This window comes from Spermophilus citellus (genome assembly GCF_964194105.1).
Source record: "Spermophilus citellus genome assembly, chromosome: 17".
In the NCBI taxonomy this organism is placed as follows: Eukaryota; Metazoa; Chordata; class Mammalia; order Rodentia; family Sciuridae; genus Spermophilus; species Spermophilus citellus.
In genome coordinates, this window is record NC_138199.1 from 38,469,907 (window position 1) to 38,482,505 (window position 12,599).

A 12,599-nucleotide genomic window follows, 5' to 3' on the forward strand; every position below is an offset into this window, starting at 1 on the left:
AAAAGAGCGTTAAGACCTAATGATTATAAGTTCACTAGTTCTACCCTTTCTTTCCTATAGAGTGGTAGTGTCCAAAGTAGTATCTAATAGTTTTCTTTGTCTTGAAATATTTTTTATACTGTTGACATTATTGACTTGAGAATGAATGTGGCGGGGGGGGGGGGAACATCACGGACTGAAGATTCTATGCTGTCTAGTTTGCATTAAGAGTTTGTTTAGGAGAAACTTGGGAAATCATTCTAGTAACTATTATTGCAGTGTCTGCAGCATAAGGGTAATGTTGGTTTTATTTGCCAGATTTTGCCAAGACAACACCCAGGAAGTTTTAGTTTGAGACATGAAAACATTATAAATTTTTTACTTTGGAGACAGGAGATACTTTAGATATCTAAACTTAGGTAATGTGGTAATTCTCAAATTTGAAAGTGAGGTCAAAGGGATGATTACTCAGAGGACCATTCACATTCTGTGGACTAGGCTTAGATGAGGAGCACGTTTTCTGGAAAACTGTTCTAGATGCCCAGCTTCTTCTATACTGTTTGTTTCTGGAGGGCCACATCTATGAAGGACTGACACATTTCACCCACTTCTTTAACAGAGAGAATTCCCTAAGTTTTTCACATTCCGAGCAAGGGATAAGGTAAGGACTGGTTGCTAGATTCCTACCCTTTGAATCTTTTTTTTCCTGTTTTCTTATCTTTCCCATTCTTTCTCTGATTGAACTTGTGTTTCTCTTTGTTTACATGTGTTTTAGAACTAAAGCACACTCCCTTCAGAAAGAGCTTGATTTAGGAAACAATCAAATGTGTTGAGCTACCCAAAGAAAACAATAACTTTCAAAATCATCCCTATCCTTCAAAACAATCCTAATGATGTGATATTAAACAATACTGCATTGTAGAATTATTCTTGTCACAACTTATGTTAAACTCTTGTTCCCATGCATTTGTTTTTCAATTTTAAAGTATAGTAGTTCACACTATGTTGGTTTCTTCTTGTTACCAGCTTATATTTTTGGTGCTGGCTCACTGTTCACTCAGTTGACATGTACTCTGGAAAAACAATTTAGTTTCAAGCAAACACACAGTAAATGTACTAATAAAACTTTTGAAAAAGATGCATAATTATATATCTGTGGATATATTAGGTTCCAAAGCCAAATACCTTTTTTGAAAAATGATGTTTATTTATTGAGCATTTACTGTGTTCTTTGTAGTGTGTCATAAATGGCAAGATTTAAGTTCTGTCCTTTAGCATTTTAGACTTTTTGGGTAAACCTAAAACATCAGCATGTGAATAAATGTTAATGTGAAGCAGTTTGTAGTTAAGGGTAAAAAATGAGTTATAACATTAAATGCCATAGGAGTTCCAAGGGAATTGAAATTTTTTGCTTGTTTGTAACTTTTTGTTTGTTCATTTTTGGTTCTTTAGTACCTGGGAGTGAACATACGAGTCCTTAACCACTGAGCCACATCTTCAGCTTTTTATTTTTTATTTTGAGACAAGGTCTCATTAAGTTGCTTAGAGCCTTGCTAAGTTGCTGAGGCTGGCCATGAGTTTTCAATCCTTCTACCTCAGGCTCTCAAGTTGCTGGGATTATATACATGACCAACATGCCTAGTGTCTTTGTTTTTAATGGGGAGCATCACCACTTGTAAAAGCATATATGTTGAAAAGTTAAGTGCATGGGTACCTTAGTGCCTAATCTTACATAAGCTATAGCAGTAGCCTTAGCAATATCTTATATGTAGCTCATTTTCTTTTGCTTATTAGTGCATCATACCTTCATTGCTATTTTCAAGCATCTCTTTTACCTATGTAATCATAATCTTATAACTACCTCTTGTGAGCTATTTTTTTGTCTGATTCTTGTGATCAGTTTGAGGAGGACCGAATCTATCGTCACCTGGAACCTGCTCTAGCTTTCCAGTTAGAGCTGAACCGGATGAGAAATTTTGACCTCACTGCCATTCCATGTGCTAACCACAAGATGCACCTATATCTTGGGGCAGCTAAGGTAGAAGTTGGCACAGAAGTGACAGATTACAGGTTCTTTGTTCGTGCAATCATCAGACATTCCGATCTGGTCACCAAGGTAGGTGCTGTACTTCAATGGGAAGTTATCCCTGAGGGAAGGGGTAGAGAAATAAAAAAGGTTCAAAATCATGTTTTCATTGTTTGAATCAGGCTCTTGTTCTATTTCCTTTCACTCTCCAATAACCAGCAGGTGTCTGAGAGTCATTTCATTCACAAAAGTAAATATTACAAATAATAAAGGCTTATTTTTATTTAATCTGATTTTTCTTGGTAATGGAAACATGATAGCACTCACTTGAGAAAAAGAAAAGTGTGCTAAGAGAAAAATCAAAGGGAGAGTTGAGTGATTATAGAGAATAAGGAGAAGAGTTAGGAAAGAAGTAATCCCACCATAAACCTGTCTAGCAGGATGAGTAGTGTCTAATATAGCAAGGACTTCCTGGTATGTGGTTATTATTGTATTGCATAGCCATGAGTTTTCTTCAGCTTCTCATTTCTAAGCAGATTTCTGTTCTAAACAATTTGTTTGACATGTATGAATTATAATCCTGTTGGTGTTACAGCTCTGGGGGTGCCCAGCATTTCCACGTGTTGGAAGGAAACGATACACTAAGAGGCAAGAGAAAGGGCTGGCAAGGACTCTGTGGCCTTTGCATGCCCCTGCTGCCTGTGATCACTAGATGGACTTTAGGGAGAAAAACAAATAATGTCTTCACCTTGTGCCTTATGATTTATGACATACTGCTGTTAAGTAGTTATAATAGCCATTTATTTATTGTTTCTTTGAAAACACATTAATGATGGTGATTTTCTTCCTGTATAGGAAGCTTCTTTTGAGTATCTACAAAATGAAGGGGAGCGTCTGCTTTTGGAAGCCATGGATGAGTTGGAAGTTGCTTTTAACAATACAAATGTTCGCACAGACTGTAATCACATCTTCCTCAACTTTGTGCCCACAGTCATCATGGACCCGTCAAAGGTACATTTCTCATAGCTTCTCTGCCAGGACTCCGAACATAAGCAAAAAGATTCATTCATATATATCTTCCTTGGACTTGGAAACAGGTGTTCTTGTCCAGTGGTTTGAGCCTTTTAAGTTTACACACTACTTGAGACTAAGTTTCCGAGACAGTGGCAAAATTTTGCTATAGGCATTAAGAAAACCCTCAGTATTGAAGGTGGCATGGTGTTTGCTTGCTGATCATTTATAAAAGTATGAAAATTCTTTTCCTCCATTAGGACAAGTTTTATATTTTCCGTGATAGTAGTTCTATTTTATAGTATCTTCTAGAATTTCTCATGTGAAATAATTTTGCTATTATTAGACATTTAGTGCACTGTTTCTGTGTTTTAACATACTTACCTAGTGGCCTTACCAGGATAAGACACCTTCCCAAAATAGCTAACCTATTTCTCTTTAGTAGTTTACCACAGGAGAATTTGGCTGATAAGAAATATCACATGTAGGGGCTGGGACTGTAGCTCAGTGGTAGAGCACTTGTCTCACACATGAGAGGCACTGGGTTCGATCCTCAGTACCACTTAAAAATAAATAAATAAAGATATTGTGTCCCTAACAAAAAAAAAAGAAAAAGAAAGAAAGAAATTTCACATGTATTATATATATTATGTCTAGTTTCTTCCCTGAGGTTCTATTCTAAAATGCATTCAATATAATTTAAGGAAAGAAAACGAGACAGTCCTGTACTTGACCTTTTTATCCTAGGTGTGTAAAACAGACTGCTCTCTATTTTGCTCCCTCTGACTCTGTATGAGACTGAAATTTGGATAGGATATCCAAGTATCTCCTTTCTCAAGGTCAATTATAGGCATAGACTTTTGCTTTTTTTACCTTTATTTTATTTGTTTATTTTTATGTGGTGTCAGGGATGCAACCCAATGCCTCATGCATACTAAGTAAGTGCTCTACCACTGAACCACAACCCCAGCCGAACTTTTGGTTTTGAACTTATTATCTAAGAACTGAGAAACAATTCTTTACTTTTTTTCTTGAAAACTTGAAGCTAACAACGGGTTACTATTTCTGTTAGGAAAGCCATCGATAGGGCTCAAACCTCATCATGTAGTTTAAGCAGAATTTCTCCTAGGCCAGGCATGGTGGCACATGCCTAAAAATCCCAGGAGCTCTGGAGCCTGAGGCAGGAAGTTTGCAAGTTCAAAGCTAGACTCAGCCATTTAGTGAGGCCATAAGTAACTTAGTAAGACCCTGTCTAAAAATAAAAAAGGGCTGGAGATGTGGCTCAGTGGTTCAGTGCCCCATGGTGTATGTGTGTGTATACACACACACACACACACACACACACACACACCCTCCCACTGGGGAGATTGAACCCATGGGGCACTTAGCCACTGGGAAAAAATATATATATATTAATATGTAATTATTATTATTTCTCCTAATATATGTATATTTATGTATTCCTCTAATATATGTATATATTTGCCCTAAGTATTTTGGGACTGATGAAGCCAGAATGCTAAAACATGACCTGGATACTGTGTAACTATATATATTTTTAGATTTTGCTTGACTTTTCTCAATGAATTTTTAATTTTTACTTTTCAGCCTCTAACTCTTAACATCCATATGCCCCAGCTCTGCTTTTCTAATCAGATAGCTGTCAATTTTTTGTACATAGAGATTGTTGGCTTTTGTTCCCTAAAGAAAATAATGGATAAATATCTCTTGGTTAGCAAACAAGTGTGGGGATGAGAAGTTAACTTCTTAAAATCTATTTTGAGTTAAAATTCTGTGTTAGAGAAATAAGCTGTAGGATAGCACATACTACCTAAGTGTACCACAAGAGAAGGGAGATGTGAGATAATCTTGAGCTGTTCTAGGATGTTGATAAAGCATTTTAGAAAGATAGTTAAGAAAAGATTAAATTTGAGTAGTCTGGCCTAGCTGCTTGCTAGGAAAGAGCCTACTGCCTATTGGAAACAAAGTTTTGCATTAGCATGTCAATAACAAAATTGCCTTTCAGTCCATTCAGTTAAAATAACTCTTGTAACTCTGAAAACTAAGTGTTAAGCTGCCTTGGTTTAAAGTTTAGAAAAACTAAGAAACATTTGCCCCTTCTCCTTAAATCCCAGTTGGACTTGACAGTGACCAAACTTCAGAGCTCTAATGTTTAGGAGAGAACATTCTAGCACCACCTACAAATTGCCTTTCTTTAATTTCTGCAATTTAGCAAGAGACATATATTATAAAGTTTAATAAAATTGTATGGAAAAAAGCTCATGGTGGTAATTGCTATGTTGATTTAAGGTCCTGTAAGTGCAATGAAACATAGTTACCATGCATATAAATGCTACTTAATAGCTATTTAACTAGGGATTTTATTCTTATTTGGGGCTTTCTCTTAAATCCTGTAGCTTTTAATTTTAGATATTGCAGATCTCAGATATAGAGTATGAATATAATTGGGAAAGGGGAAGGAGTTATACTGATTTGGATGGCGTGAGTTAGAGAAAACCGCTCTCATCCCAGACCAGCATGAAATTGTCCCTGTCTTGTTCTAAGCAAGAATAGTTTTAGGGAGAAACATCTGCCCACTTTGTGTAAGGAATGTATATGGTGTACAGATCTCCATAAAACAGCATCTTTTTTCCATTCCTCCTTTCCCAAAGACGGACAGACCTGAAACAGGTTCTTAGTTACAAGGTATTTAAGTTTTGTACTTGGTGATGTATCTGTGTCAGATTGAGGAATCTGTGCGGAGCATGGTAATGCGCTATGGAAGTCGGCTGTGGAAATTGCGCGTCCTCCAGGCAGAACTGAAAATCAACATTCGCCTGACACCAACTGGAAAAGCAATTCCCATCCGCCTCTTCCTGACAAACGAATCTGGCTATTACTTGGACATCAGCCTATACAAGGAAGTGACTGACTCCAGGACAGCACAGGTACAGTAGTCAAGCAGGCTTCTCTGAGTTTTGATTTGGTCCTACAAATGAGCCACTTGTTCTAAGACCCAAGCTCACAAACCCCATTTGTTTATCAATGGAGTTATTCTCTTTAGCTTAACTGGTTGTGTAATTTGGAAAATATTTGCCTTATAAGAAGTGCCACTGTTCTCAGTCAAGGATATTATAAAGCCCTCAACCCTTTGTCACATATTGATGAGCACAAATATGCCAAGTGAACCTCACTCCAGGCATAATTCGTCAGTTTAGAGCTCTGTTTTTTTAAAGGGCTCTTAAGCTACTGTAGTAATCTAGTCTTCTCTGGTCTGATTTGAACTTCCTGTTTCCTATGTAGTTAGACCACTTATTGACAACTGAGGAAAGGAGAATTGTGAGAATGTCACCCACTTCTCCTATATTATAACAGAAAAATTTCAAGTTAGTGAAATAACATGAACAGTATTAAGTATTAACTTTATTTATCCATTATATTATTCCGCTTATACACACACACACACACACACACACACACACACACACACACACATTTTTTCCTTCAAGAGTTCAGAGTGTTATATATCTATATAGGAATAAAGTATCAAACTTTAAACCATTTTTTTCAGATTGGAAAATACAGAAGTGGAATGTAATGCAGACTGATTATGTGGTAACAAAGAATTCACTTGTAATTTGTTTGAACTCCTTAGTTTCTAAATATTTGGGCCATTTTCTATGATATTGGGTGTAGGTAGCTTCACTATTGCTCACATCTTCTTAAGAACTAGGACATTATTTTTAGGGCTTTGGCCTGAACTTGGGAAGTAGATTCATTCTAATAAAAGGATGAACTTGCTACAGGATATATAAACAGGGCTTTAGTCTGTTCTGTGTATTTGGGTGCTTGGAAGAGATTATGTTTTATCTATGTCCTTTTCAAACTGGGAATAGAGGTATGAAAAGACATTTTTTGCCAGTCTTTTCAAGATGCATTTTTAAAATCTCAGTTTGGACAATTTTTATAGTGACCTTTCGTGTTGTTCTTTGATTCCCAGTTAGATGACCAGAGAAATCTATCCTGTGAGAAGTGAGCAGTTAAAACAGAGTGCACAAGAGCACAAGGGGTGAGCAAGAGAAAGAGTATTCAGTGATTTTTGCTGCATTTGATGTTTTTCAGGACAACCTTAAGGACATTTTCAGTCAACACTTTCCATGGGCAGGGATATTTTTAATTAACTTCTACAGTGGCTTTGAGGCAGGCCTATTCTTATGAAGAATAAGATGGCCACTTGAGACTTTAATGTTTTGATAAATATGTTTGTTCTTCATAACTACTTTTTCCCCCTTTATTTTATTAGAAAGCTTTTAGGTTTCCCTTAAGCTGGTTAGTGGCAACACAGGATCATGAAAGGTACTGATGTCTTCAATCAGGGCATGGTGTTATATCAGGCACAAAGTAAGCACTTGCTAGGCATCTGAAAGAATGAATTGACTCCCTCAACTTGAGAGGAGAGCCCTTTTATCAGGGGCCCTGCATATTTAAAAAGCCCTGAAGAAAGAGGTCTTTATCAGGTTCTTCAGTTGAAAGTTCAAGAACCACTGTGTCATTGGTACCAGTTTGTGAGCCCAAAGCTGGAGGTAGGAACTGACAGAAGGAGCAGCCTTCACCCAGTTCCAGTGCTCCCAAGTGCCTAGTTGGTGCTTATTGCCAAACCTTTTTCCTTTCCTTTTGTATCACTGGGGCTTGAACCCAGAGCCTCACACATGCTAGGTAAATACTCTACCTACTACACTACATCCTAGCCCCTTTTTTATTCTTACTAAATTGCCCACGTTGAAACTGCACATGTTGTTGGTACATGCCTATAATCCCAGCAGCTCTGGAAACTGAGGCAGGAGGATTGCAAATTTGAGGCCAGCCTCAGTAATTTACTAAGGCCCTAAACAACTCAGCAAGATTCCGTCTCAAAATAAAAAATAAAAAGGGCTGGGGTGTGGTTCAGTAGTTAAGTGTCCCTGGGTTCAATCCCTGGCACCTAAATAGATAAATACAAAATGGATGGATGGATGGATAGATAGATAAGCTAGCTATTTCAAGTTGGTCTTGAACTTGCAATCCTCCTGCATCAGCCTCTTGTAGCTGGGATTACTGATTTTTTTTTTTTGGGGGGGGGGATACCAGGGATTGAACCCAGTGGTGCTTAACCAGTGAGCCACATCCCCAGACTTTTATTTATATTTTATTTAGAGACAGGGTCTCACTGAGTTGCTTTAGGACCTTGCTAATTTGGTGAGGCTGGCTTTGAACTTGTGATCCTCCTATCTCAGGCCCCCAGGCCACTGGATTACAGTTGTGTGCCACTGCATCTGGCCACTAATTTTTTTACCTTTCTATTTTTGTTTCTCTCTCTTTTTTATTTGCAGTACTGGGGATCGAAATCAAAAGCGCCTTACTGCTGAAGTACATCCCCAGGCCATGCCTCCACCCAACACCCCGCCCTGTGCCCAGCCCTTTTCTGGTTAATTTTATTTTACAACAGGGTTTTACTTAAAACTGTGTTCATTCTGCTTCACCTCCCAAGTTGCTGGGTTTATAGGCATTCACTACCACACCCAGCTAAGAGAAGCCCATTGATGTCCTCTGGTGAAAGATGTATTTTATGTAAAATATATACATATTTTTGTGAACTTGTAAAACATACTCTTTACCAAGTTTTAATTACCAGGTTCGTTATAGTAAAAAATGAAACTAGCATAAGTAGCTGGTCATTCAGAGTCTTCCATTACTGTCCATTATGATCATCCTCTGGCCCTAGCACATCATTTACTCATTTTTCCATTAAGAAGTAGGGCTCACTGACTTGAGTTTCATTTTGTTTCACTTCTCTTGTATAGTCTTTGTGGTACAGGTTGTAATGAATAATGATGCCATGTAGTCATAATAGGGAAAAGAGATTTGGGTAATCCATTGCATAAGTGAATTGATTCCTAATGTGTTGTATAAGAGAAGAAATAACATTTGAAACCACCTTATTGAGGTATAATTTACATATAATGTGACAGACTCATTTTTTATGTACAATTCAGTTCATTCCAATAGTTGTATACACTTGCGTGATGCCATCACAGTCATTATAAAGACCATTTCCTTATCTCACAGAGTTCTCTAATTATCCTTTGCAGTCAAAGGTAGAGTACCAACTGCAGTCTTAGGTAACCACTTATCTGCTTTCCATTATTATAGATTCGTTTTGCCTGTCCTAGAATTTCATATAAATTAAATCAGACAAAATGTGCTATTTTGTGTCTGGATTCTTGTGCTCAGCATAATGTTTTTGAGATTCATTGGTGTTACCTGGATTATATGCATGTTCCTTTTCATTGCTGAGTAGTATTCCATTTTGTGGATCTACAAAGAATTTTTTTATCTATTCTCCACTGTGGAAGGACATATGAAATTTTATTTCCCAATTATAAAAGGATGAAATGCACTTCAAGCAATAAAGCTGCTATGAACATTAATTTATAAATTTTTGTGTAACTTTCTCTTAGGTAAATATGAGTATAATTGCTATTCATAGTAAGTTTATACTTAACATTATAAGAAACTGACAAACTGCCAAAGTGGTTTTACCATTTTAAATTTGTAGCAGTAGCTTTCTCTAGCTCCCTTCCTCTGTTGCTTACCTATGGCCAATCTAACTTTATCCCAGAACATGGAAAAAGCTGAGTTTCAAATCCTGAGGTCTTGTCTCTCTTAATAGACAAGAAATTTAGTTACAAAAATTCCTTTTTCTTATTTTGATTTGACTGACTGCCTCTGAATCTAGTCTCATTCTGTATTCTTGCCTTACTTAAGTTTGAATCTCTTAAAATTTTACTATTTCTACTCTTAAATTCCTAAGATATTATTAATTCTTTTTCTCACATGGTGACTTTTCCCATCAATTTGTGGAAAAGGACTGGGAGCTTGTCTGAGAGCTTTAAGCACCCTGAGACAAGTTTTGCCCAAAACAGGACCTAATGGACAAGTCAGCAGAGCATTCCCGTTCCTCTGATGTAAGGGACTATGGAATCATTATCCCTAGGGTTTTAGGAAGTACTTAATTCCATTCCTATGCGTGTATATCAGGTCCACAAATCTATTCATTAGTAGACTTGTGCTCTTCCTTAAGGCCCTGATGCATATGTGGGTGTATACATACCCTTTCATCTCAGTCTCCATTGGTATTCATTAGATTGGGAATCTATATTATGTACAAATTCATACATAAAGTGCCTAGTTCAGTGTTATACAATCTATGAGCACTCAATAAATATTAATTGAATTGAAATAATGACATCCCTTATAAATATTCATAAGCAAATAAAACTAGCTAAATATAGAGTATGGAGTACTCTTCTAGAAATATTTGAGTTAAAATGATTAAAAACTGCTGTGGTGGTTTCATTATGTGACAATACAGGTATTGTAAGAGTTACTAGTTATAGATAGTATACTGGGGAGAAATTATATATATAGTTTAAAATAGTTATTTTATTATATGGGCTAACAAGAATTAACTATCTAGATGGGTGAAATCCACTTCTGGCAGAAATCTTTGAAGCTTTTGTGTGGCCAATAGTACTTATGAAGCACCTTCTAATCAAATGGACTAAAGTGCAATGAATTGGTAGAACCTTGATCTGGCCTAATAATAAGAATTATCTTCAGTGCATAGCTGCTTTTCAACTTAAATACTAGAATTGCTCAGACTACTTACTAATTACTTTATTTCTGAGCATATGGGATTCAAATCACTTCAGAAGGCAAGCTTCATCAGTCTGTCTCTGAGATGTGAAATTTATGCTGTGTTTTCTTATTGATTTCAAATAATCCAAAAACAAGAGTGGTAGCCTATTATATATTAACTTTTTTGGAGTTAGTTAACCTGTAGAGAAGTGGGAACACCAAGTACCCAATGTTAAGAGACATGTCTCAGGTACTCAGCCCACCAAAAATGTTTTTCAAGAAATAATATTTGTGGGAAAAAAACCCTCTAGGCAGCTATTTGATTTCTTTTTTTCTTTTCCCTCTGTCTTTTTTTTTTTTTTTTAGAGAGAGAGAGGGAGGGAGGGAGGGAGGGGGAGAGAGAGAGTGAGAGAGAGAGAGAGAGAGAGAATTTTTAATATTTATTTTTTAGTTCTCGGCGGACACAACATCTTTGTTTGTATGTGGTGCTGAGGATCGAACCCGGGCCGCACGCATGCCAGGCGAGCGCGCTACCGCTTGAGCCACATCCCCAGCCCTCCCTCTGTCTTTTAACCTGTGATGCCATTCTGTTTTTTCTTGCAGATCATGTTTCAGGCATATGGAGACAAACAGGGACCACTGCATGGAATGTTAATCAATACTCCATATGTGACCAAAGACCTGCTTCAGTCAAAGAGGTTTCAGGCTCAGTCCTTAGGAACAACATATATTTATGATATCCCAGAGATGTTTCGGCAGGTAAAGGTGGCTAAAGGGGAGGGGTTATGACATGTACCAAAAGGCAAGGTTTTCCTGAATTTCCATCAGATGCAACTTTGACTGGAAAAGAACACTCTCAAAGAGCAGGAAATATCTTGACACTTCTCATTTCTATCTCATTTGAAATTCAGTGACTGCCAACTCAGATTTTGGATGATTCTTTATGAATTAACAGGAAGAATGATGTGAATAGAAGTCTCTCTTGGATAGAAGAGAGTGAACCAAGACCACAGGACTGTGATGATAGTTTACAGTGACCTGTGTGAGAAGTTACATATGTATTTCCTAAGTCTGTGTTCAAATTAGGGATATTAAAAAAGAGGTATGGAACTCTAGTTCTCATTTTCCTATTTTCCAGGATAACTCCGGTCCCCAGCTGATAGCCTAAGCTAATATGATGAGAATCAATATAGTAGCATAGAAAAGTGGATATAGAGTTCATGGTACACAGTTTATAAGTTCTTTTGTGGGAGATTTATTATAGCTGAATAAAAACTAGCATGACAATGAGGGTCTCCCTCCATTTCCATGCAATTTCCCTTTTTTTCTCCCTTTCCCTCCCACCTCATGTCTCTGTTTAATGTTAATCTTTTCTTCCTGCTCTTCCTCCCTGCTCTGTTCTTAGTTGCTCTCATTATATCAAAGAAGACATTTGGTATTTGTTTTTTAGGGATTGGCTAGCTTCACTGAGCATAATCTGCTCTAGTGCCATCCATTTCCCTGCAAATTCCGTGATTTTGTCATTTTTTAGTGCTGCGTAATACTCCATGGTGTATAGATGCCACATTTTTTTATCCATTCATCTATTGAAGGGCATCTGGGTTGATTCCACAGTCTAGCAATTGTGAATTGTGCTGCTATGAATGTTGTGAACAACCAATTAAAAAAAAAAAACTAGCATGACATTATGAATTAAAAAAAAAAACTAGCATGACATTATGAATTTCATCCTCTATATGAAAATAAATTCCCTTGATCTGTATGGTGAATCACTTCTATGCTGCAGATTTTTCTTCCATCAATAGAAGGCAAGAAAAGTATATCACCAGCAGAAAATGCAACAGATAAAGAATAGGGTTTCAAAAGAATACTGAATTTGTCTTTAAAAAAAAAAAATTCTATGAAT

The 12,599-nt window shown here is 36.9% G+C and overlaps 1 protein-coding gene across 12 annotated transcripts in view; it reads left to right on the forward strand.

The window, feature by feature from the left end:
• ACACA (acetyl-CoA carboxylase alpha) overlaps positions 1–12,599 on the forward strand; it is a 276,021-nt gene that overhangs the window by 175,021 nt on the left and 88,401 nt on the right. For 10 of the 12 annotated variants that reach the window (XM_081270861.1, XM_081270865.1, XM_081270867.1 and 7 more), the window contains 5 exons: positions 599–640; positions 1,880–2,095; positions 2,861–3,016; positions 5,761–5,964; positions 11,297–11,452. In XM_081270861.1, coding sequence (XP_081126987.1) covers positions 599–640; positions 1,880–2,095; positions 2,861–3,016; positions 5,761–5,964; positions 11,297–11,452 — 774 coding nt within the window. Of the gene's footprint in view, positions 1–598; positions 641–1,879; positions 2,096–2,860; positions 3,017–5,760; positions 5,965–11,296; positions 11,453–11,604; positions 11,768–12,599 lie in introns of those variants that run through there. The other 2 variants (XM_081270864.1, XM_081270866.1) reach the window with 2 other exon arrangements.